At 37.7% G+C, this 26,095-nt stretch overlaps 2 protein-coding genes across 3 annotated transcripts; one reads left to right on the forward strand and one right to left on the reverse strand.

Moving 5' to 3' along the window:
• The first annotated feature begins 1,269 nt into the window (after positions 1–1,269).
• Positions 1,270–14,259, forward strand: si:ch211-14k19.8 (uncharacterized). The gene is made up of 11 exons (XM_052126219.1): positions 1,270–1,511; positions 2,032–2,406; positions 4,944–7,388; positions 9,720–9,790; positions 9,907–9,965; positions 10,759–10,916; positions 11,566–11,725; positions 11,812–12,003; positions 12,210–12,431; positions 13,049–13,205; positions 13,290–14,259. Exons 1-11 carry the CDS (start codon positions 1,454–1,456, stop codon positions 13,362–13,364), a joined length of 3,972 nt encoding a protein of 1,323 aa, XP_051982179.1. The 5' UTR covers positions 1,270–1,453; the 3' UTR covers positions 13,365–14,259.
• Positions 14,260–14,848: 589 nt separating this feature from the next.
• cacng3a (calcium channel, voltage-dependent, gamma subunit 3a) lies at positions 14,849–24,669 on the reverse strand. 2 transcript variants are annotated; one of them, XM_052127314.1, is made up of 4 exons: positions 24,040–24,669; positions 19,876–19,959; positions 18,064–18,204; positions 14,849–16,012 (listed from the first exon to the last, which is right to left on the reverse strand). In XM_052127314.1, exons 1-4 carry the CDS (start codon positions 24,317–24,319, stop codon positions 15,273–15,275), a joined length of 1,245 nt encoding a protein of 414 aa, XP_051983274.1. In that variant the 5' UTR covers positions 24,320–24,669; the 3' UTR covers positions 14,849–15,272. The 2 variants fall into 2 exon arrangements, with proteins under 2 accessions (XP_051983274.1, XP_051983275.1); XM_052127315.1 differs by lacking the exon at positions 18,064–18,204.
• Between the last annotated feature and the right edge of the window lie 1,426 nt (positions 24,670–26,095).

Raw genomic sequence — 26,095 nt, forward strand, 5'->3', positions numbered from 1 at the left:
TGGACACACTTAAGTAAATAAATAAAAATCTACTGTTTTCAAAAATCAACCTTAACAAAAATGCTAAATATAACATTATGCCACATTTCAGTTGAAAATGTTGTTTACCATTATTATTATTATTATTATAAACTTTAATCAAGAAACTTAATATCTTCTCAAAGCAATGCGACAAAGAAAATAAAACATAAGTAAAAAATATCCAATAAAAATAAACACTTCTCGAAGAAAATAAATATCACTTCTTTCAAAATAAATAAGTGACCGAATTAATGCGGTGTTCATCTTTTGGCTTTCATAATATTCAGAATCAGTGCGCATGTCAGATGAGAAGGATATTTAACTCTTTTAAAGCGCCAGACGCACGAAGAAGGTCATTCAATTTGCTTGGGCGGCCACAAGAAACATTGTTCCAACAAAATGTTCAATGCCGGAAAAACCCTGTCCATGTTTCTTCAGCTCAGTCTCATGTGAAGTCCTGCCCACTGTAGAGAAGCCCACGCTGGGCGCATGGGCATACACATATCAAAATATACACGATATAGCAAAATCTCTATCGGTTGACACTTTATATCATTGCCACGATAAATATCGTCTTATCGCCCAGTCCTAGAAAGTAGTACCATATTCTTATAGCAGCACCATGACATTCTTGGGTACTTTCTTGTGTTTGTAGACATCACTGGCTTGATCGACACAGCAAATGAGTTAATATTGACAATGACTACCAAGTGATCTAGGATGGCATTTGGTGAGTAAATGATGAGAGAACTTTCATTTTTGGGTGAACTATCCCCTTTAAACAAATTTGTAGTTTAAATTGATTGCACAAGTTTGCCAGGCAAGCACAAACACTTTCTCTGTTTCCTCTTAACCACCCACATTACTTAATTATCCAATGAGGACATTCCACAGAATTTTGGGGTTATATAAAGCTAATTGTAATTAGGCTTACCATAAAGTAACTTTGGTCCAAACCCTTGAAAAAAAAAAACGTGTTTTATGAAGAAAAGTTTTGCAATGTTTAGCTACTTTATAAATGTTCTAAACAATATGACTCAGAGCACGCACACACAAACAAACAACCTAGGTAATTAACCCAGCCTTTAAACCCCTCTGTCTCGTTAACTTTTTAACCGCTTCCGTCCAATTTTTTTCTCTTAAAAAGATACCTAATCGCAATCATATGTTTACCCTGTTTTCTACACACCGCAGGCGCCTGCGCACACGCATGTGCGTTTCATTTCACCGTGCTGCGGTCTGCTCGTCAACAGTGTATCGGCGCGCGGACTGAGGGATGAACTTGACTCTTCTATAAAAAGAGAAAGAAAACGGCTATTAATCCCCGTGACACACATTTTCACATATTTTCATATGTGTAAGCCACATCTACACCATATGTGTGTTAGATGTTCTTTATGGAATTAACTGTGAGGACGGACCCCTGCCTGGAATGTTTCAATTCACAAAATGCGTCGTTTTGTATATTTTACTTTTTATCTTCGCTCCAGGTAAGACGATCATTTCATTTACACATAAGGGAACAAATTATATTTGTGCTAGACATATAGAGATGAAAACTAAACATAATGTTGTATTTTTATAGACTATATTATTTATAATAATAATAAAAAATACATTGGTAGATTCTGTTAAGATACAAAAGTTTCTACAGTAATTGTTACTAATGTAATAACATAAAACAGTAATATGGGAAAAGTTCTGTGGCGGTACCATGGTGCAGTGATAGTATCAGATTTAGTTTCATGGTATTTACATGGTTATGTACTTGAAAGAACACCGTATAGCCTACATCTGTGTTGTAGGCCTACTACTTTATATCAGTTCTTTTTTTTTTAATGATTGTGGTGGCTAATACAAAGTTAACATAGTTTTGCTGTAGTAAATATGGTGTTTTGGCAGAAATGTTTTAATGATACGCTTGCGTATGGGACTTTTGACAAAACAGCAGAATAAATAATAATCTCTATATAGTGCATCTGATGATAATGATTGTGTTTCTTTGCACAGGTAATGCGCTGCTGAGTTTGAGTCCAGAATGTGGAGGTAAAATTAACATTCTTCGAGAGAGGAGCGGCTCTATCCGGTACTCTTTGCCCGGTGTATTACACTCCACCAGCCCTACATTTAACAAGATTACAGAAAAGAGCACAAATAAACTACTGAATGTAACTTGCACTTGGATTATTTATGCGCATAAAAATCAGACAGTTTGGATAGATGTTATTTCGGTTGGTAATGGTGCTTGTCTTGGGATTACATTTGGGAATGAGGATAAACTGACCTACGAAAAAGAGGAGCATATGCTATTTTCTGGAAAGGGGAGAACAATCATTGAATGGAATTTGAGAAGGACTGTGAAAACTTCAGGTGCATTACATCTGAGTAAGTTCAATGACCGCAAAGTGTTATCCAAAATTGTAAATTATATTCACCCTTTGCTTTATTGAAAGCTCTACAACTACACATTATATGATGTTTTAACCTGTGAATTTTTTATAATTTGTTTTAAAGTACAGTAATTTCAAATCAGATGATTGCAACACGTTGCAAAAAAATTGGGACAGTTGACTGTTTTCCACTGTGAAACACCATTTGTTCTAATAACACTTATTAAGCATTTGGGCACTGAAGACACAAGTTTAAGTTTAGAAAGTGGAATTTTCCCCCATTAATCTATTATGAAGGTCTTTAGCTGCACAATTGCACAGGGTCTTCATTGCCGTATGGTGTGCTTCATAATGTGCCACAGATTGTAAATTGGAGACAGGTCAGGACTGCAGGCAGGCCAATCTAGCACCCACAATCTCTGCTTACACAGTCATGCACTTGAAATCTGGGAAGTATGTGGTTTGAAGTTGTCTTGCTGAAAATTCTGGGACTTCCCTGGAAAAGACGGTGCTGGATGGAAGTATATGTTGCTCCAAAATTTGTACATATCTGTCTGCATTAAAGGAGACCTATTATGCCCCTTTTTTACAAGATGTAATATAAGTCTCAGGTGTCCCCAGAATGTGTCTGTGAAGTTTCAGCTCACAGATCATTTATTATACCGTGTTGTAAATGGCTCTTTTTGGGTGTAATCAAAATCACGCTGTTTTCGTGTGTCTCTTTACATGCAAATAAGCTGCTGCACATTTGTAAAGGCGATTTGCAAACATTCACAAAATATAAAGTGCGATACTTAAATCTTCAGGATATAAAGCTGGAACACGAACAGTTGTTACTGATCCATGCTTGAGAATCAATTTTTTGGAAAATCCTGCTTTATATTGACACTCATTCACAAAGCATTCTGGTGTAAAATGATTTGCACAAACATACACACATTTTTGTATGTTTTGGGGCACATTTATTCAAAAAACAAAACTTTCCAATGCATCTTCAGTGGCTCTGAGGCCGGGAGTACATGAAGACACTTATGTTCACTTTTACAGCCAACAACAGAACACTTATGATGGTTATGAAGCTGAGACATTATTCTTCTCACTGTATCTGCTCCAGCATGGGAAAAAATGGTGGACTGTGTGTAGATCACTCAGGGGGGGATCTATGAAAATAGGGTGGAGTCTGTCACTAGTCGTGGGGCAAGGCCTGATCTAACGTGAAGTCATGTTAGAGCAGAAACAAAAACTGTTCATTTTGACACAGTTTTTGATGAATAGAAATATAAGAAAGAGGAGTGGGTGGACATTTAACATTGTAGGGTGGTTGTGTACACACACTGCTGACTCACATTTATGTACAAACACCATGTAAATTAGAATTTTGCATAATAGGTCCCCTTTAATGGTGCCCTCACAGATGTGCGAGTTACCCATGCCATGGGCACTGACACACCCCTGGTCCATACATACACTGGCTTTTGGACCTGACGCTAATAACAGCTTGGATGGTCCTTTTCCTCTTTGGCCCGGATAATACGACGGCTGTGTTTTTCAAAAACTTTAAGGGACCAAAAAACACAGTTCCACTGTTGTACTTTCCATCTAAGGTGAGGCCGAGCCCAGAGAAGTCGGCAGCAGTTCTGGCCAGTGTTGATGTATGGCTTCTGCTTTGTATAGTAAAGTCTTAACTTGCATCTGTGGATGCAGCGGTGAATGGTTTTGACTAACAAAGGTTTACAAAAGTAATCCCAAACCAATGTTCATGATATCCATTACAGATTTTAAGACAGTGATATCTGAGGGATCAGAGATCATGCACATTCAGAAATGGTTTTCGTCTTGCCTTTTACACACCGAGAATTGACCAGATTCCTTGAATCTTTTAACTATATTGTGCACTGTAGAGGGTGAATTGTACAAAATCCTTCCAATTTGTCTTTGGGGAACATTGTTCTCAAAGTGCTGGATTATTTGCTGAAGCATCTCTTGGCAAATTGACAAGTCTTGAATGATCCTTGCTCTTGAAGGACTTGTATGTTTTTGGAGGCTCCTTATACATTATACAGTACTTTGACACAATTGCCTCTCCTGTTTCACATTGCCTTGTTATTTCAACTTGTCAAACTGTTACTCTTAAATTGCCCCTATCTCACATTTTTTGGAGCGTGTTGAAATCAACTGATTTTAAATTACTGAACATTTTCAAAAAAACTATGAAAACATATGATTTGTAGTTGTAGATCTTTCAATATAGAAAAGGGTGAATATAATTTACAAATCACTCCTTTTTTTTTTTTTTTTATTAAAATTTTTCTTTTAAATATTTTTTGGAATTGTGGTTGTATAATAATATATGCATGAAGAAACTAGTTTGAATGAAATCTCACATTTCTGACATTTCTATTTCAGATAATATTCAAGTATTAAAAATATGATCTAATTTGAAGGTCAGCTTGTGGTTGGGTATTTCCTCTGGTGTTGTAATTCTGTGTCTTGAATAATATTACTGTTTCCATTCCTCTCTGTGTTTCTCAGGATGGAACACGTCAGAGGACAGTCATATTCTTGATTTGAGTCCTTACACACTCTCTGACACTGACCCAGTGTCTCCCTCTCCGAGTGGCTCAAACAGTGTGACATACACCCCAGACATTCCCAGCCCAGGCAATGTGGCCCCCAAAACATATACTCTCAGGGGTGAAAGTGTATATCAGGGCGGAGGTGTATCTGACCTGGCCGATAAGAGCAGACCCCTCTTTCCGCAGGAAAACACAAACAATAGACAGGAAAAGGCTGGATCCTGGATCTCCAACCTCACACATGCTGGCACACATTCTTATCCTAATATACACTCTGGGACAGATACAAATCCTGCCCCTAAAACACACATAAACACACTCGCAGCATTGTCCCATGAACCTTCATTGGCTCAGTTTTCCACTGAATTCCAGACACCATTGCTGTCTTTAGGCACTACACCCAGTCAGGCAACTGATGTGTCTGCAAAAACAAACACAGTTTTAGACACAAGCGATGTAACACACAATGAATTTCATACAGGAAGTTCACAGCTCACAAATACTCACACATTTGCTAAAATTCACTCTAGCACACTTAGGGGTAAAAGAGGTGATCCGCAAATTTCAATGTTTTCGACAGCCAGCTTCCTTCCTATCAGGCCACGTAATAGAGACACCAATCAAGAGCCACTGAATGAAACCTTTAAACAGACAGACTTCCTCAGTGACAGTCCTAACAAGGATCACCACAAGGTTACCACAGTGACGGTTCCTAACAGGGACATGTTTACAATATCAAAGAGTATTGAAAAGAGTCAGTTCCATCTGAATACTCTAGGAATCACTCATGACAACCGACCTATAGGATCGCAAATGGACAGAACAAATCGCTCTCCAAGGTCAACTCATCCAAATCTAAACATTATTAATCAAACACACTCAACGATCTATGGTGATTCAGTAATGGTTAGTAGCACACCTGCTGCGGTTTCAGAGCTACCAGACTTTAATCAAACCAACCCATTAATGTTTTCTGATAACGATACGACTGAATACTCAGGTTACTCCAAGTCTCTGGATTTTACAAGTGGAATAACTGAACTCCCAGTTAATGTTTCCATCCTCTTTACTACTGAGAATGAACCAACAACCTCAGGTGAAACAAAACGCATGCTTTCAACAAACCAGTTTGCTCACACATCACAAATCACAAAGGCTCAACACACACAGGAATCTTCTTCAGTAGCACCAACCACTCACATCTCACACAGCATCCAAACCCAGCATAGTCCAATCAACCAACAAACAAGCTCAGCATCTGCGTCCATCTCTACTGAAATCTCTGACCTGACCTCACACATCAATAATGAAATCAGTGCCTTCACCTCCTTCTCAAGTAATACCCCTAGTAAGAGTTCTAGTACACCAGAAGGGGGTAAAGAACCATCTCCATATGAAAATGATTGCCTCAAAATTACGTGCACCTCATATTTACCGACTACAGTGAGACAAGATGAAGAAAGACAGGAAAGCCCCATTACAATGCCTTCATCAATCCCTTCATCCAGTTCTACCAATCCTCAGATTAATCTCAATGTGACCTCTAATCCCATGGTTGAAGGTACAACTAATGTAAGATTTGACAAACACACAGATTCCAAGGAACTTGATATGTCCCCTTCAGAGTTCCATGCCTATAGAACAACAAATTCTCCACCACTAATAAAATCAAGTGCACATGCCAAACCACCAATACACACACTTATCCCTCAGTTTTCACCTCCACCTTCTGAAAACCCACAGAGCAATGATGGATTTTCTACTGTGATTAATTACCAAGCAAGCAGTAGTCAAACTGTGGATGTAAGTATCTCCAGTACTACTTCTAGTAGTGTGACTACTTCCAGTAGTTTGAAGACAACTCTTGGTTTTTCTCCATTTAATGACATTCATAGGGGATCAATGGAGAACACTGATAGCATCACTGACCACAATACAGGGACTGTTGGGACATTGAGTCCTTCATCTGCTGACATCAAATCTACCTACATCTCTCACAGCTCTCCAGTCAGTATGTCTGATCATGCTATTCCAACCACCTCAACAGTTAGCATGACCACTCCACATTGGGACACCAGCCTGACTTCTATAACTAATCCACAACCCAAAATGACTCCTCAATCTACATCCACAGAACATCCTTTAGTGCACCTCCGTACACACACTCCAGTGCCACAACCCAGCACCGTCAGACCTTCAAAACATACGACCACAAACTCTTATCTTACTCAAACAAAATCACACACAGGATTTACACACACAACCACTCAGACTCTTGGATCTACAAAAGCAATCAGTCAGACTCAGTCTTGGATCCATTCTACTACATCCAGCTCTGACAGGAAGTGGCCACACAGGAGGCATTTTTTCATAGTGGAGGATGAACCAGCAATAATAAAGGGTGAGTACCTTTTCTGTCAACTGTTCTCAACAAAAGGCCCTTTCCCATTTACAGTTCCATTACTTTTCCCTTAGTACGTTTCTAGATGAGAACTTTTACGGAACACCCGAAGAGACTTTTTGTCTTTTTGCATTCGCATTCACAATAGTAGTGTAGTGACGTCATCTAATGTTTTTTCAACTATTTTTCTTCTGACGTCATTGACACGCGCGATTCAATAACAACAACAACAACAACAACAACAACTAAATCAACGGAGGACCGGAGGATGGCAAGATCAGAGCTACACCTTTGTTAGAGCTGTTTTATATTAACTTTGTCTGCATCCGAAAAGGTAGGCAGCTGCCTTGCTGCCTAACCAGTTAATGGTTTAAGCAACAGTGCTTTTGGATGAATGGAACTATTAATCAAACGTATTTTTGAACAGTTTAAAAAGTCCCTTATTTCACCCTATCTCCTTATACAGCCTCCGAAGGCAGAATTTTCCCATTTTCAGACGCAGCCTGTGTCTTCAGGTTATGGTTTTAGACTGGCCGCGTGAGCGGCGTGAGTGATGCTGCGTCACAAAGCCGCATTGAGAGGAGATGGGTGGCAGTCAGGCTTCCATGCAACTCAGCAGACAACATGTTGAAAATGTACTATAAACCTTTTTATCAGCACAATCTTTTACAATAAAGGATTTTATGACTCAACATATATTACTGTACTGAAATACTCACACAATAGCCGCGTTTCCACTATCGGGCCAAATGAGGCATGCTAGTGTGTGCCAGGGCCAGTTGCATTCCCGCAGTCACTTCCGGGGCTTCATCGTGTCACCTCTAGGCTTTCTTTAGGCCAATGGCCTTTGGCCCACTGATTACCCTTGGACCAAACAAGGCCAACTGGTGAGTGAGGCGGGGTCAATGTCAAAGGCAGAGTTTCACCGAACTTACCAGGTCGTATATCCAGTCCACAACGGTAAAGATTATGGAAAAATGAAAAATTGCGGGTTCAGTATAAATCTGTTAAAATGCACAATGGACAAAGCGGTGCCCAAAGAAACAACTTTCCATGGTTCGAGGTCATGGACGGTGTGCTGGGACATTGTCCTGCTGTTAGTGGAGGGGCCACTCAGGACACCATTTGGGCTTATACAGTCGGTAAGTTGTCAACGCTAACTTATCTTGCTAGCTAGCTAAAGTTTAAAACAATATAAACTCGATATTCTAGATAACACGATAACTCAGCTTGAGCTTCCCTCTTGCTTGTGAAATGGTCGGGGGTTTGATGTTGGCACCAGGGTGGCAATGAAGGTGGATTTTAGGGCAATGCTGTGGTGCTGTTTGCCCGATGGTGGGAACGCACCACCAGATTTTGGTCTCATGGATTGAGGTCTGACCCTCTTGACCCTGCTTTGCTCCCTGAACCCCCATGAACCGGCTGGTCAGTTGATAGCCCTGGCTCGCACTGGCCCGATAGTGGAAAAACGACTTAAAAAAGACGTCTTGATGCAAGTTAACCACACAGTATCAGGCACGCACTACCCTCATGTAAACTAGATTTTATGATGGTTTAGTGAATAAAAGAGTTCAATTACCCAATCTCGATTTATATCTGATTATTTATATCAGTCATCCCAGGAAAAATATTATGTAATTATCCAAAAATCACTTTAGATTCTGTATCACATTGTACAAACAGTACAGATGCGATGAAAACTCAAAGCACTCCTCTCTCGATGAAGTCACACACACACACACACGCACACACACACACATATGAGAAATGGGTTATCCTCTTTGGATACTGTTTTGGTATATGTTATATCTGTTAAGAGAAATGTAAAATTAGTGCAGTCCTCTGAGTAGCAGGCTAGCAGCTAAAAATATGTTTGCAAATGCCTCCTGTAAAGCTTTTTGTGCATCATAGGTTTTTGAACATTCACAGGCTGCAACATCTCCAACAGTCACTCTATGCCCCATAAGTACCTACCCCGGAGTAAGAACTAAAAATGTCCCTTAAAACGACTAAATTCATCTTGTTTTAAGGATGTTTCGCTATTTTTACTGGACAATAAGAGTAACAAAACTATAAAATACTGGATAAAACAATTTCATTGCATGCTGGTCTAAACTGGTCTTTTCAGCTGGGATAAGTACAAACAATCTGGAAAAACAAATAATTATATCACAATTTAGCAACATTTTAACAAGATTGATTGATGTCAGACTCCTATTTTATCCTGATTTGCACTCTTCCAAACATTGAGCACCTATCTTTCTTGTACATTTAGATTGTTGGTCCATTTATTTGTTTTCCTGAAATTTTTTTTTTTTTTCTGTTTCTTAGAGAAAACATTTCAAGTTCTCTTACAAGTCATCCTGGAAGGAAACTTTGCTCCTAGTACGAGGCTCCTTGAGGTAAAACCATTTGAATGTTATTGCTTATGCACTGTAGCTACTGCATTGTTTTGATAATTTATGTTGTCATCTGATTGGTATTGCAATGATGTCCTGGAAATCATCCTCTCCTGTAGATGGAGCCATTTTTTCAGAGCGTTTCTGGGTACCAGAGTCAACATGTGACCTGGCACAGGTAAAATGCCAACCTGTATATGTGTAATAAGTTGTTCAAAACAAATGAATGATATTGAATTAGAAAACAAAATAATTAACCCAAATTACATATGCAAACAAATAGCTCTAGACCTTTTCTCACATCTAACGTTTCTGAGCCATTTTGGAATTACTTTTAAAGTCATTTTTATGGATTTTTGCAGTCACATTCTTTACAATCCAACCTGGCGTAGTTTCTCACATTAAGTCTACAAATATTTTTCATCTTAAAGGTGTACTCAGTATTTCTTTCCTCATTAAAAAAAGTTATACATAAATTGTAATTTTTCACTCACATTAAAAGGAAGAATCTAGTCATAACAGAAACCTTATTAAAGCTGTTTTTCTACATGGAGAGGGTCCGCACATGGAGGCTCCTATGTTAGAATCACATGACCAGCCGAATACTCTCTCTTAATCTCAGTAACCGTCCTGTTATTTGACACTTTCACTCATTGATTAAAGTAATCATGGCTGACTGTGAACTGTGAACATTTCTACAATGGCATCTGAAACTGAAAACTATTGATTAAAATTATGCTGCATCCAAGCCGCTATATGTCAGTGTCCAGTAAGTCCAAGCTGAAACAAAGACAAAAGTTACTGAGTGAACATTTTAAGAAAAGTTTTTAGGAAAGTTCCTTTACAGTAACTTGGTTTTATATTTTGAAATGGGCTGAAGTGTCCAAATAGTTTTTTATACACTGTATATCAGAGTGTTGATGACCCATGTCAAATTTATTGGTGGTGCTTTTTGTTTTTTTTGTCATCAGTGGTCCAGCTCTGCAAACAGTAGTTACATTTGAGACAGTGGAGGCACTTTCCTGGCTGGGGAGGGTTAAGTCTCTGTTACAGGAGGCAGGATTAAATCCACTGCCGAAAAAAGGAATATTTGTTGGCGGAGTTAGAGTAAAAAATATTACAGTAGGAGGTAAGTGACAAACAAGGATATTCTAAGCAGTTACATCTGTCCCAGTTATCATCATTCAACATCATTTGTGGCATTAGCACAAAAATTAAGTTTGACTCGCCCAAAAAACAAAAACCAGGTTAAAGCGTGGCACTTGTGAATGGGGCCAATCTGTAAACGTTAAAATATTCACTATTTCAAAAGTATAGCCACAAGATGTAAACAGTATGTGTGTTAACATGATTTTAGTGTGATATAATTACTTACTAACCTTTTCTGTGGAAAGTTATAGCAAATTTTACAACTTCATTGCCATGATGACATAACAGCGTAAACACTAAAATGACCATATAATAATTTTCTGACATTTTGTTTATGATAGGCTACATAAGTAATACACAAGTTTTAACAATTTTAATTGATAAACTTCACATTTCTGCATTTAAACACCCCAAAAATGGGACCAAATCACTTCCATTGTAAGTACCTCACTGTATTTTTTATTTTTGCTTTTTTTAAGAAAAGGAGGGACGAGACGAAATAATTTTTTGTTGTAATCAACATTATGTCTCAAATGCTGTCAATTGAGCTTAACTTGTGTTAAACCTGAAATATTCCTTTAGTTGTCATCTCAACCTCTCATCTTTCTTTCTTTCTCTCTCTCGCACAGTTTTGCATTCAGATGTTTGTGAATGGCTGTTTGAATGCCCATCTGGCTTTCAGTGTGTTTCTTCAAAGGGTAATGCCACCTGTAGGTCTGTGTGCCACTCTGACTATTGTAAACATCAGGGTATCTGTGTCCATCGCCCCGGGCAACAACCTATCTGCCAGTGAGTTACTTTAAACAGTTACATGCAGTGTAGCTTTGAACTTTTACCAAGCTCTTGCTACACAGTACGTTCGTTCTTTTTTGAAGGTGTCCTGTTGGGGAGGATTACTGGTTTATGGGTCAGCGCTGTGACCTGCGCATGACCCGGCCACGTTTGGTGGGCGTGTGCTTTGGGGTACTAATCACTGTAGCCGCAGTTATGGCCCTCCTGTCTTATCTCGCAGTGCGTCGTTTTAAAAGCATGCTTTTGCAAGCCAAGGTGGAGCAAACACGCAGCAGGTATTACACACAAGCAATCAAAATAATCTGTCTAAACACACACCATACAGTCATTTATGATGTAGTAGCCTGATTTTGTTATTGGAAATCATAGATTTTTTTATAATAGATATGGAGGGACTGAACTGAGAAACACAAATACACACTTATATGTAAATTATATTAATATTCCGTTGTCTTCTATGTTTGTGTGTGTGTGTGTATAGTTACCGCCGATTCAATCACTTCGATGAGCTTTCAGCTCGTTTTTGGGGAAAGTCGTGGCCGGGCTCGGAGGATTCTTTGGATAACCCTGCCTTCACCCGCTCAGATGAATTACTACACCTAAGAGCACTTGATCATACCTGCTGTTACCATGACGACACCCTTTCTGTTGTCTCCACATACCATGGTAGTGGAACACAAATCAACACCATATATCCTCACAGGTACCATCAATTATTTCCATATTACTAATTGTATAATTTAGTCTGAATTTGCAGATATTGGAACCAGAAAATATTTGGGCTTATTTTTCAGATTTAAAATGTCAACTTTTTTAGATCCCAGGTTTCAAAAGGATGAAACTGTTTTTCAGACAAACATTATAGTGTTTTGATGACATTTTCATCAAATTTCATTTGAAGCTAGTAAAATTGTGGCCTGGAGCTTTATAGTGAACATAATTTATTTTAACACAAATAAAATTTATATTAATTTTTATATGCAAAATTTTGATTTATATTATTGACCATCATACCTGTTATTGGCCAGAACATAAAATTAATTAGTAGTTATGTGTATCAGTTATCTGTATAATTTTAGTCAGTTTTAAAATTAAAAGAGAGAGAGAAAAAAATAATTTATTTATTTTCTTTTTGGTTGAATGTACAAAACTTCATGGTATGAATATTTTGATCAGCTATGGCATAACCGTCTGATCCCATTATTGGTATTGGTTTGATTGGTTGTATCTGTATATTTTGTGTATCATCAACAAAGGGATAAAGAAATGCACAAAAATTCTTTTGTTTAGATATGCTTTTCTGTGTATGTTTGGGCGTAGTTCTCAGTATGGTTTGGATCTCAGCAACTGCAGTTTAGCGGATTGTGTGGTGGACTCTGGGAAGGCCAGTGATCTGTCTGTCAGTAGCTGGCCGATTGAGCCAATTCAGTGGACACCCTTCCCTTTATTGCAGCAGCTCAACAGAAATACTAACACGGTAAGTGTTAGTCATACTTACACACAATCTCATATATATTGTTGTAATGGCTAAAATAAAGACAGAAATGTATTTCCTGTTCAGGTGAAAGCCTCTCGTCCTCGCTCTTACTGTGAAGGCATGGAGCTGGTAGATTTAGAGAAGAGCTGGACAGCTTAATGGAGACACTTAAAAAAAGAAAATATTTATTGGCAACACCAATAAGGTGTTATAGGAATACTATTGTTGTGAAGAACTGATGTTTTATACAGAACAACCTTGATAAAATCTCATTTAATTGGGGGGAAAAAAAAGACTTGTTTGGGACATGCTTTCAGTGTACTGAAAAAATTGACATGGACAATATTGTTCATGCAGTAATATTCTGTGTAAAATCAGAATATTACCTTTTGGGCCAATTGTCAGTGTTATGTCAATATTATGTAATTTTTTGTTGTTGTTGTTGGTTTGGTGATTGATTCAATTTTTTTTCATTACATGTGCCAACAGCTCATTCTAAAGCAATTTAAATAAATATTGAGATTAAAAACTTTTGTACAAAATATTTTGCTTCAAAAACAGCGTATGAAATACTACATTTCTTCATACCCTCAGTTTGTAAAACAAATTTTCAAAAGTGGACAAAATGGTCAGCCACAATGCATTACAAATACATTGTAACAAAGATGTAAACACAGACTATTACATCTTAAAGGAATATTCCAAGTTAAACTCAATTGACAGTATTTCAAAAATGCTTACTAACTGTTTTATATATATAAGTTTATATATAAGTTATATCCAATTTTACAACTTTGTTGTCATGATGAAGTGATTCCGTAAACACTAAAACAGCCATAAAAATGTCAATTTAAACAACTGTATATCTCAAATAATACTTGAGCTTTAACACAATAATTAAATGCAGTGCTTTTATAAAATGATAAGCTTCACATTTCTGCCTTTAAACCCTCCAAAAATTGGCCTTCCATTTTAACCTTGATTTTTACTTTTTTAATGAAAAGGACAGACGAGTCAAAATTATTTTGTGGTAGTCAACATTATGCTACAAATACTGTCAAATGAGCTTAACTTGTATTGAACACGGAATATATCTTATTAGCCAAACAAAAATAAATATTGTCCCTGTAGCAAAGAGATCAATACTAAATGTAATAGTTCACCCAAAGATGAAAATTCTGTCATCATCTACATACATTAATTTAGCTCAAAACCAATATAATTTTTCTTTTTCCGTGGAAATCAAAAGCGAATATTTAATAACCAAACCGCTCTTTTCCATGAAAGTAGGTCGTAACTGGGGTTGCCAATCACCAAAATGGTTAAAAAGTATCATAAAAGTAGTCCAGTCAACTCATGTGTTATAATCCAAGTGTTCTAAATCCATACAATAATTTGGTGTGAGTAACAGACTGAAATTTCAGTGTAGTGCACATATCTTCATATAACTGAACATTTTAACCAGACGATACAAATTAGCACCAAAAACTTCCAATTTCAGGCTGCTGAAAATCTGATGTTTCTAAACAATTATTACATTATTAACTAAAATACTAGTGTTATTGTAACTTTCTCCATAACTTTGTTATTACAAAGAAATGTGTCACAATTAATCTAGGATGTATTGTTCCATTTTAAAATCACATTACAGTTTTAAGAACTTTTGTGCTTGATTGCAGATGTGTGACTAAAAGGAAACCTGACATGAATATCATACATTGTATTTTGAATAATTTGGGGAGGACGTGATGATCAAATAGCACAAAATAGCAATTTGCTTGTCCTTATGTGGCCTTTATATTGCATCTTAATAGTTCCAAGGACAAGACTGCATATCTTCTTTTAAAGGGATAGTTCACAGGAAAATCATTGTCACTTGGTGTGAGCAAGCCCTTTAATTATACTTAGAGACCGCGCAGAAAGCAGCACAATTTTTTACAGCCATTCCATTCATTTAGTGCATATGCACATATTAAGTGAACGAACTAGCTGATCTTCACATAGTTGCTTGTGACACCTTCCATTAAGTATATTTCATTTCATATTCATATAACAGCTTGTAGATTTTCACACTGGAGTAGTTCTCCTTGTTGCAGTGCTGCTTAGGACGCTTTGCGTGTGCGCAATGTCACTCACAGAATTCTGTGCATGCACTGGAAATTTACTAGGATTTACTGAGTTTTGCTTAAAGTTCTGTGACAGCACAACTCCATTTTCTGGCTTGACTGAATTTTCCCTGTGTGCATTTGCAAATGCAATCCCTTTCTCTGAGCACAAAGAGTTCTGTACGTGTGGAAGCCCTCTTTCGGATTTCACTGAGCAAACACGAGGATTCGCAAAGCTGTTATTAGCGATGACAGAGTTATGAAAATGCGCAAAGCCACCGGCCGAGTTGACTGAGTTGTGCGCTAGTGTGTGAGTTGCTTTAGGTGGAAGTCCACGGCCAAGTGTATACAGCCCAAGGTCGTTCCCATAACGTGTGGGGGAGGGCTCGCGCGATCGGGTGTCAGACGAACGATTTTGACCCTGTTTCCAGCGGTAACGGGAGCGGTAGCTGGTAGAACGGCGATGCTGCAGGGATGAATGTGTGCTGGGCCGGAGCGAGCGATTGGATTGCGCTCTCAACACACGGTGCGTGTCGATGAAAAGGTGAACGGTCAAGACGCCAACCGTCTCTGCTATGATGAAGGACAGAGCGCCGCAGTAGAAGCTCCAGCCGTACCAGTGACTGCGCTTGGATTCGCTCTGGTTGGGGTCGCCAGCGTTGGACGAGATGTACACGATAATGCCAATGATGTTACTGAGACCTGAAACAAAAATGTACACATATTAACCATGTTCTGTGAAGTAAACAAGTGTAATAAGTAGGTATTGCTTTTGTAATATGCACAATATGCTTGTGTCCAGAGGCGGATTGGTCATCGGGAGAACCAGGAATTTTAATCGCAATAGGCCTATGCCAGAGTGCCACGATACGATGAATTATATATATATATATATATATATATATATATATATATATATATATATGTATGCTCTATATATATATATAGCCTATATATATCTCATTTAATTAACAAATTTCATAGTAGCCAAATTAAACCAACATTAATCATTTAAACACATATTTAACATCAAGTTACCATACCATGGTTCTTAGTTGTTCTGTACACCATGCCAGCAAGAAACTTACCCTGATATACATTTTGGAAATTCCTGTGGGACTATGATTATTACAACCACATTTGTTTTTATGGAAAAAATATATTTCTTACACATTTTACATATGTACTATATATAAATGTAAATATATATTTATAAATTTTATAGACCGGGTGCATATTTCAAAAATTCACCATATGCCCACCTTTTCAGAGATTACTACACCACTAGATCCTGTAATATCCCTCAAAGAGTGTCATAACAAGCTATTGTGGCTAATTGCTAATGAGGTCTCTATGGCGACGGTTTCTCTCCGATCGATTCACTGTAACATCCTTCACGTCAAATTTGTGTCAGATCGTCCTCATTGGATGTCTAAAATTTTAGATTCCATATTTAGACAACCCCGTGTCCCACGTGATGTAAACATTCCCAGATCGCACATACATAGACTGCGCACAAGAGGGCGCTCAATGCACAATTTATGAAGTGATGAAATAGGAAGCCAAAGTGATCTGAATTCATAATTTTCATTTATTATGTTTTAGTGTTCAATAAAACATGCTTGCTGGTGTTTTTGGAACATGGTTCCAAATGCAATATCTTTGGATTGGTTTGCACTATTAATAAAAAAAATTTTCATGGTATAGTTGATATGTTGGAGAACAACACCAAAGTTCATTTTATGACCATCGTATGGATGGATTACTGTCTAAAGGGTAAAATGTCAAACATGAATAAGAACTGAAAAGTGTATTTTTTGCGCTCATGTTTTGTCAGCAGTGTTGTGCCATGAGAGCCTCTGAGCATGATCAAAATATATCCACAGGTGTGCTGAGTGACTCTAGCCAGGTCTGCTTAGCAACCAAATTGGCCCACTTCCTAGGGATGGTAGAGTCACATGGGGTAACCTCCTCGTGGTCACTATAATGTGGTAATGCCGTCAACAAGCCACATGATAAGATGCGTGGATTGATGGTCTCAGACATGGAAGCAACTGAAATTCGTCCTCCACCATCCGGATTGAGGCGGGTCACTACGCCATCAAGAGGACTTAGAGCACATTGAGAATTAGGCTCTACGTAAGCTTATACTCAATATATCATTCAGTAATGACTAGAGTAAATAATCTATGTCAAAATGATTTGGGTCCAATTTAATCGAAAGCTATGCAAGATGAGCTATTGTGCAATGAGCAGCCCTATTTATATATGAAGGAATCCCGATATATATCGATAATCATCTGGAAAATCTTCTGATTATTGATACGTGAAAACGGCAATGATCCCAAACCTAATACTTTGAAAATAGTTTTGAAAGCATTCAAGTCAAAACGAAGTATACTTTGGGATGTACACCCTCTACACCGGACTCAACTAATTACTTTGTAATTGGATTAAACCCAACACCGTTAGGGTGTATGCTTAATAAAATATGCATTCATTTACAACAAAAACAACTTAATTTAGAACTCGCGTTTGTCGCCACTCTGTGTACATTTCACCTGGAAACTGGAGCTCACATGTTCAAAAACGTTCAAAAACACTTCCAGCTTTTGACCGACTTTTGCCGAATTTAAAACAAGGTCTGAAAAAACACTCAAAACACCTTCGCAACCTCATAGCAATGCTCTGGTAACCAGCTACAACATTATGATAACTTTGTAAATGTGTGTGTGTGGTGTGTGTGGATATACCAGCTGAGACAAAAAAGATGCCTGCACTCAGGATGATGTTATGTCGGCTCTTGTAGAACTCACTGGCAGCTACACAAACTCCACCAATGAACAGTAGTCCCACACTCAATATAGGGAAAAGACTAGATGCACGCACCGCACCTGTAACACATACTTACACCTGAGTGTCGTCTGATACCGGTTGATAGAAACTCAGCCAAAAAAGAAACGTCCATTTTTCAGGCACTGCATTTTAAAGATAATTTTGTAAAAATCCAAATAACTTTAAAGATCTTAATTTTAAAGTTTTTAAACAATGTTTTCACTGCTTGTTCAATGAACCATAAACAATTAATGAACATGCACCTGGAACGGTCATTAAGACACTAACATCTCACAGACAGTAGGCAATTACGGTCACAGTTATAAAATCTTAGAACACTAAAGAGACCTTTCTACTGACTCTGAAAAACACCAAAATAAAGATGCCCAGGGTCCCTGTTCATCTGCGTAAATGTGCCTTAGGCATGCTGCATTGAAGCATGAGGACTGCAGATGTGACCAGGGCAATAAACTGCAATGTCCGTACTGCTGCCCAAGACAGCGCTACAGGGAGACAGGAAGGACTCGTCCTTGCAGTGGCAGACCATGTGTAACAACACCTGCACAGGATCGGTACATCTGAATATCACACCTGTGGGACAGGTACAGGATGGCAAAAACAACTGCCCAAGTTACACCAGGAACAAACAATCCCTCCATCAGTGCTCAGACTGTCTGCAATAGGTTGAGAGAGGCTGGACTGAGGGCTTGTAGGCCTGTTGTAAGGCAGGTCCAACAACGTCGCCTATGGGCACAAACCCACCTTCGCTGGACCAGGCAGGACTGGCAAAAAGTGCTCTTCACTGATAAGTCGCAGTTTTGTCTCACCAGGGGTGATGGTCAGACTTGACTTTATCTTCGAAGGAATGACCATTACACCGAGGCCTGTACTCTGGAGCGGGATCGATTTGGAGGTGGAGTGTCCGTCATGGTCTGGGGCGGTGTGTCACAGCATCATCAGTGCTTTGCATTCCTCCTTCATGTGGTACCCTTCCTGCAGGGAATGCAACCAGCCATACTGCTCGTTCTGTGTGTGATTTCCTGCAAGACAGGAATGTCAGTGTTCTGCCAAGGCCAGCGAAGAGCCTGGATCTCAATCCCATTGAGCACGTCTTGGACCTGTTGGATTGGAGGACATTCCCCCAGAAATGTCCAGGAACTTGAATCATCTAACAGCAAGAACTGGCAAATCTGGTGCAGTCCATGAGGAGGAGATGCACTGCAGTACTTAATGCATCTGGTGGCCACACCATATACTGACTGTAACATTTGATTTTGACCCCCCCTTTGTTCAGGGACACATTATTCCATTTCTGTTAGTCACATGTCTGTGAAACTTGTTCAGTTTATGTCTTAGATGTTGAATCTTTTTATGTTCATACAAATATTTACACATGTTAAATTTGCTGAAAATAAAAGCAGTTGAAAGTGAGAGGACGTTTCTTTTTTTGCTGAGTTTATTTTGGCATTTCATTTTACACAATAATGTGTGTAGATTTGTATAGTGTGTGCTATATATTTTATTGTACAGTGGTGCCAAACATATTTTGACGAAAAATGCCACACTTATTGCATGTATGAATGTAACTGTAATACGCAAGATATTAAAGCAAATAGCATTTATTTTAAAGAGTGCAATGAAATTCATACATTTTAAGTGTCCAATAATATTTAGGGGGCACTGCATATTTTTGAGCTGCGGTTGATTGTGTGAAAGTCTTAAATACTCACGCAGTAGATATTCTGCAGCATCTTGTTCATAATCTGCATCCTCTAGGAAATGATCAATGTTCTTACAAACCCCTATAAATGTGCCTGTAAGAAAGACACACATAGCACATTGCACACACTCTGTCCATTAATGGCCAATACCATTTTCCACATGGTTGAACTAATGCTATCAAATCATTAACAATATCAATATCCTCCCCATCTAATTAGACATTTCAACACACATAGACAGACAAGCACTCACAATCTTTCTTTTTTAACTGGAACTGGGCAACATGGGAAGAGTAATTAAGTTGTAAACTACAACAATACACACATTTTCTCTTTCTCAGTGTCAGACCAATATCAAGTTACATGTTCATGCTGATTTATTTGTCTTTTACAATGTTGGAATAAATAATTACAGTATTAGACAAATAATAAATCAGGTATGAGTCTAAGAATGAGCAAACCGTAGAACATAGCAAAAGAAAAGACTCCTTTTAGAGGACTTTTCCAGATAAGAAAACGTGTTAACAGCTATACAACTACAATGAAAGTCTATGGGACAAGTATTTTCCCCATAGACTTCCATTGCAAATTTCTGCACACGTTGTTGCTTACATTATTTGCATGAAATACAAACCTACAAAATGTGTTAAATGATGCAGTTTGTCTAATCATACCTTAAATCTATTTTTATACTTGCACTCGTTCACATTCACACATATGTTACATGAACGCTGCCACTTTGGTGTCCTTTTAACAGTCTGAACACTTCATTACACTTTCCATTAAAAGAATTGACATTGAACTGATATAGGTCAGTGAGTAGGAGAGGGTGTGAGATACATGGGTCGAAACAAGAGGAGCACAGATTGTTAGAGAAAGTAAAAATAAGTAAATCAATATATAAAACAGATCAGAATGGGTTTCACATGGCTCTAACTTGAAATACAAATTCTCTCTTTTTTTTGTACTACATTTATGGTCATCTGACACACACATTCCTTACATAATAGTACTGTGTTGGTATCAGTGATGGAATCAGATAGTACTATATATACAGTGCATCTGGAAAGTATTCACAGTGCTTCACTTTTTCCACATTTTGTTATGTTACAGCCTTATTCCAAAATGGATTATATTAATTATTTTCCTCAAAATTCTACAAACAATACCCCATAATGACAACGTGAAAGAAGTTTGTTTTAAATCTTTGCAAATTTATTAAAAAGAAAAAACAAAAAAAATCCCATAGTTAACAGTGCATGTCAGAGCACAAAACAAGACATGAAGTCCAAGGAATTGTCTGTAGACATCCGAGACAGGATTGTATCGAGGCACAGATCTGGGGAATGGTACAGAACAATTTCTGCAGCATTGAAGGTCCCCCAAGAGCCTCCATCATCCATAAATGGAAGAAGTTTGGAACGACCAGGACTCTTCCTAGGGCTGGCCGCCCGGCCAAACTGAGCGATCGTGGGAAAAGGGCCTTAGTCAGGGTGATCACTCTGACAGAGCTCCAGCATTTCTCTGTGGAGAGAGGAGAAACTTCCAGAAGAACAACCATCTCTGCAACACTCCACCAATCAGGCCTATATGGTAGAGTGGCCAGACGGAAGCCACTCCTCAGTAAAAGGCACATGACAGCCCTCATGGAGTTTGCCAAAAGGCACCTGAAGGACTCTCAGACCATGAGAAAAAAATTCTCTGGTCTGATGAAACAAAGATTGATCTCTTTGGCCTAAATGGTAAGCATCATGTCTGGAGGAAACCTCATCACCTGGCCAATACCATCCCTATACAGTGAAGCATGGTGGTGGCAGCATTTTGCTGTGGGGATGTTTTTCAGCGGCAGGAACTGGGAGAATTGTCAGGATCGAGGAAAAGATGAATGCAGTAATGTACAGAGACATCCTTGATGAAAACCTGCTCCAGAGCGCGCTGGACCTCAGACTGGGGTGAAGGTTCATATTCTAACAGGACAATGACCCTAAGCACACAGCCAAGATAACAAAGGAGTGGCTACGGGACAACTCTGTGAATGTCCTTGAGTGGCCCAGCCAGAGCCCAGACTTGAACCCGTTTGAACATCTCTAGAGAGACCTGATGGAGCTTGAGAGGTCCTGCAAAGAAGAATAGGAGAAACTGCCCAAGAATAGGTGTGCCAAGCTTGTAGCAACATACTCGAAAATACTTTGTTGTTTTTTATTTTTAATAAATTTGAAAGATTTCAAACAAACTTCATTCATGTTGTTATTATGGGGTATTGTTTGTAGAATTTTGAGGAAAATAATGAATTTAATCCATTTTGGAATAAGGCTGTAATACAACAAAATTTGGAAAACGTGATGCATATATATATATATATATATATCTATATATATATATATATATATATATATACAGTATAAAGTTAATGGATTATTAACAAACAATGAACAATTGTATCTTACGTTTACATTAAAAGATTAATAAATGCTGTAAAAATGTATTGTTCTTTGTTAGTTAATGACACCTTTATCAATGTTATCAAATAGAACATTACTGTACAGTGTTATTGTGAATCTTATATTAAGTAGGCCTACTAATACAGTGAACTACTTGTCTATCATGTGTACTAATTATTTTGTGGAACTACATTATTATTTTTATTGCATTAGTAATATTACTTATAATACTGTACATGTATAGTCCCTTACTAAAAGAAATGTGTTGGTACAATGGTAGAGTGATGTCATTAGATTGTAATACCATGTTACTTTAAGATATATACCATGGTACTGAATGGTTAAAATATTAATTTATAACAGTATTTACTAAAAAGTACCATGGTACTACCATGTTTTTTGGACAATACTATTATATTACCATCTGACACAATCATAGTATAATGGTACAGCTACAGTACTTTTTTATTAGGGATCGAACACCAAGGTATTACCATGGTACATGTCCAAAAACCATGGTACTAGCATGATAACATTTTTAAATATTGTACTGTTTTGCGGTTGTTTTTGTCAGTGCATCTTCAATCGCACTTTACAGTAAGACTTACACTACCGGTCAAAAGTTTTGAAACACTCATTCTTTAATAAAAAAAAATTCTTCACATTTAGAATAATAGTAAAGTCATCAAAACTATGGAATAACAAAAATGGAACTATGGGAATTATGTTGTGACTAATAAAATCCAAAATAAATCAAAACGGTGTTATATTTTAGCATCTTCAATGTAGTCACCCCTTGCTTAGAATTTACAGACATGAACTCTTGACATTTTCTCAACCAGCTTCTTGAGGTTTCACCCTGGGATGCTTTTTAAACAGTATTGAAGGAGATCCCATCTATGTTGGGGACTTATTGGCTGCTTTTCTTTATTATTTGGTCCAAGTCATCCATTTCAAAATCGTTTTTTTGTTTTTTTTAGTCAAGTGTTTCAAATGTTTTTATCGGTATTGTATATTACAGTGTCCTTGTTATACAAATGACATGTATTGACTGTAGTAATAACAGTAAATTATGCATTATTACAAACAACTTACCCTAAACCTAACCCTGAGCCTATAGTAAGTACAAGTTGTTAATTAATATTACTCTGTACTTTTTTAATTGCATTACTTGTATAATTACACTGTAACAAGGACAAGTAAAGTAACCCAGTTTACATTGTTCAATTTAACATGTAGAAAGTAATAGTTCTCTTACAAAAAAGTACTTACTGGTGAACTACAGTTCATGTAGCCTACTTATTGTGTAACAAATTTGAGAAGATAAAGTAACCTATTATTATTTTACTATAGCAATACTTTATGGTAACGTGTAATGTGTAACATGAACTCTGAAAAGTGTTATCCAGTCTATAATGTTAACATTAGTTATTATTAACTAACAATGAATAATACTTTTACAGCATTTATTAACCTTGGGTAATATTAATTTCAACAAATACTAATAATTATTTTTTAAATCGAAATGTGTTTGTTAACATTAGTTAATGCACTATGAACTAACAATGAACAATTATATTTTTTATTAACTAACATGACTAAATATTAATAAATGCTGTAAAAATATCCCATTGATAGTTCATGAACATGCAACCTTATTGTAAAATGTTACCACTAAAGCCATTAAAAATAATAATAATAATTATTATGTCCACTTAATGGAAAAATGTACCTTCCATGCAGCATTGTCGCCAGAGACCTGAATGTGTGAGCACCTCTTCGTTCTTTCTGTTTGTGTCATTGTCATTGACACTTTTGGTCCGGCAGACCCCACGCGAGTATAACCAGTAGTCCGTGCCCACAGCGATGGTCATCAGGCTGAAGGCCGTGAAAGCCCCCGCCGTGGTGACGAGCATCTGCGGTCCGCGGTTACACACCTTCATCCTGCACCCGCGAGCAGGCACTCTGTCATTAGAGTACACATATAACGGCCAGAAGCACCTTATCCACATGGAGATTCATCGATTAGGTTACCTCTCTCTGGACAGCGATCACAAGATCGTAAAGTGAAGTTTTGGGGTGAAGTTTAGGCACGGGTCCCTCATGCTGCGCGCTTTTATGCAAAGATGCAACGATTTCCAAAGGATAACTGGGGTTCACGTCCATTTATAAGAACATCATTAAGAGAAATTCCCATTTTTAATGTCTCCACGCTGCAATCACTTACAAATTAAAAGTTGGCAAGAATAACTTTCCATTCATGTCATGGTGATGTTAGCTCTTCTGGGTATTCCTTTAGAAAAAAACCGTCATGCCCACGACTGATAAGCGTGCATTCACATTGTACATGATGAGGTGGTTCCTGCTTGAATGTCTGTTGAAACTCTAGAGGGAGATGGATGGTTGTAACATGGGTCAGTTGTAACACTTCCAATTTCTCCAATCAGGAACAAGTTACAAATCACCTGATTCACTTCACACGTGCTCAGTTTAGCTCAAATGTGATGAAGTAGAGCCCTGTGGCAGTGACAGCAGATTTTAGAGGGGGAAAACTAATTTTGAGGTAAGAAAGAAACTACTTTACTTTTCATTTATTTTTGTGATGGCAATGCCTGCTTTGTAGTTAAACTCATCACAGTAAAATTATGTTTATCGTGTGTCTGTGTAGATATTTTTCATGCAAGTTGTTAGTGCTAATGTTTTAGCTGTTAGATGTAAGGTGAGCTAGTTCATGGCTACAAGGCCCTGGGTTAGTTGTAACATAAAATAAATGTGTTACAACCTACCCCAAGCAATTTTTTTATTTTTTATTTATATGTTTTCTTGAATGAATCCTGCACCCCATGAGTACCATAAATCTGTCACCACTATGACTCTGATGTTGACTAACACCTTGCAGACACAATGGGTTTCCATGTTTTATGGGGATTTTCCATAGACATAATGTTTTTTATACTGTACAAACTTTATATTCAATCCCCTAAACCTAACGCTACCCCTAAACCTAACCCTCACAAAAAAGTTTCTGCATTTTTACATTTTCAAAAAACATAATTTAGTATGATTTATAAGCTGTTTTCCTCATGGGGACCGACAAATTGTCCCCACAACGTCAAACATTTCAGGTTTTACTATCCTTATGGGGACATGTGGTCCCCACAAATTGATAAATATATGCAAGCACACACACACACACACACACACACACACACACACACACCAATTATTTTGAAAAGTCAGTATTGAATAAAATATAAAATAAATATATCATAATGTTACATCTCACCCCAGGATATGTTACAACTAACCTGGACTATGGGGTGAATTGTAACATTTTACTCCTCATGTTTGAAACTAAACCATGCATTTTCTGTTTTTGCTGCAAAGATAACAACTACCTCATTTAGTAGCAGACACTTGTAACTAGTTTTTATCAAATTTTTAATGCACTGGCTTAAAAGAACTCCAAGATACAGACAGAAATGTCACAAATGTTACAACCATCCCCGGTCTCCCCATAAAAATGGTTGCAAAGCGCCGCATCTCATTTTGCACTCAATAGTACCGTGGACAGGACAAAGTTGGACATAGTTTTCACATTATGTTACATCCTTATAGGATCGCCCACCTGGAGGGCAAAACAAGGCTTTCTTCCACTGCCCCCAGTTATTTTTTTTACCAGGTTTGTTTAAGCCAAAATGCGGGATAGTTGTTATTCAATCGGACACACTAACCGACGAGGAGACTAGCCTGGGTTGTGCTTCTACAGAATCCCATCTGATAAAGAA

This window comes from Xyrauchen texanus, chromosome 5, assembly GCF_025860055.1.
Source record: "Xyrauchen texanus isolate HMW12.3.18 chromosome 5, RBS_HiC_50CHRs, whole genome shotgun sequence".
Classification (NCBI taxonomy): Eukaryota; Metazoa; Chordata; class Actinopteri; order Cypriniformes; family Catostomidae; genus Xyrauchen; species Xyrauchen texanus.

Bases quoted from the DNA above. Each gene is read 5' to 3' on its own strand.
- si:ch211-14k19.8 (XM_052126219.1), top strand. From the start codon at position 1,454: ATGTTTCAATTCACAAAATGCGTCGTTTTGTATATTTTACTTTTTATC. The intron at 10,917-11,565 runs GTAAGTGACAAA...TCTCTCGCACAG, and splicing joins AAAAAATATTACAGTAGGAG to TTTTGCATTCAGATGTTTGT. The intron at 12,004-12,209 runs GTATTACACACA...GTGTGTGTATAG, and splicing joins GTGGAGCAAACACGCAGCAG to TTACCGCCGATTCAATCACT.
- cacng3a (XM_052127314.1), bottom strand. From the start codon at position 24,319: ATGTGGATAAGGTGCTTCTGGCCGTTATATGTGTACTCTAATGACAGA. The intron at 19,960-24,039 runs GTACATTTTTCC...TCTTTCTTACAG, and splicing joins GCGACAATGCTGCATGGAAG to GCACATTTATAGGGGTTTGT. The intron at 18,205-19,875 runs GTGAGTATTTAA...TATGTGTTACAG, and splicing joins TGCTGCAGAATATCTACTGC to GTGCGGTGCGTGCATCTAGT.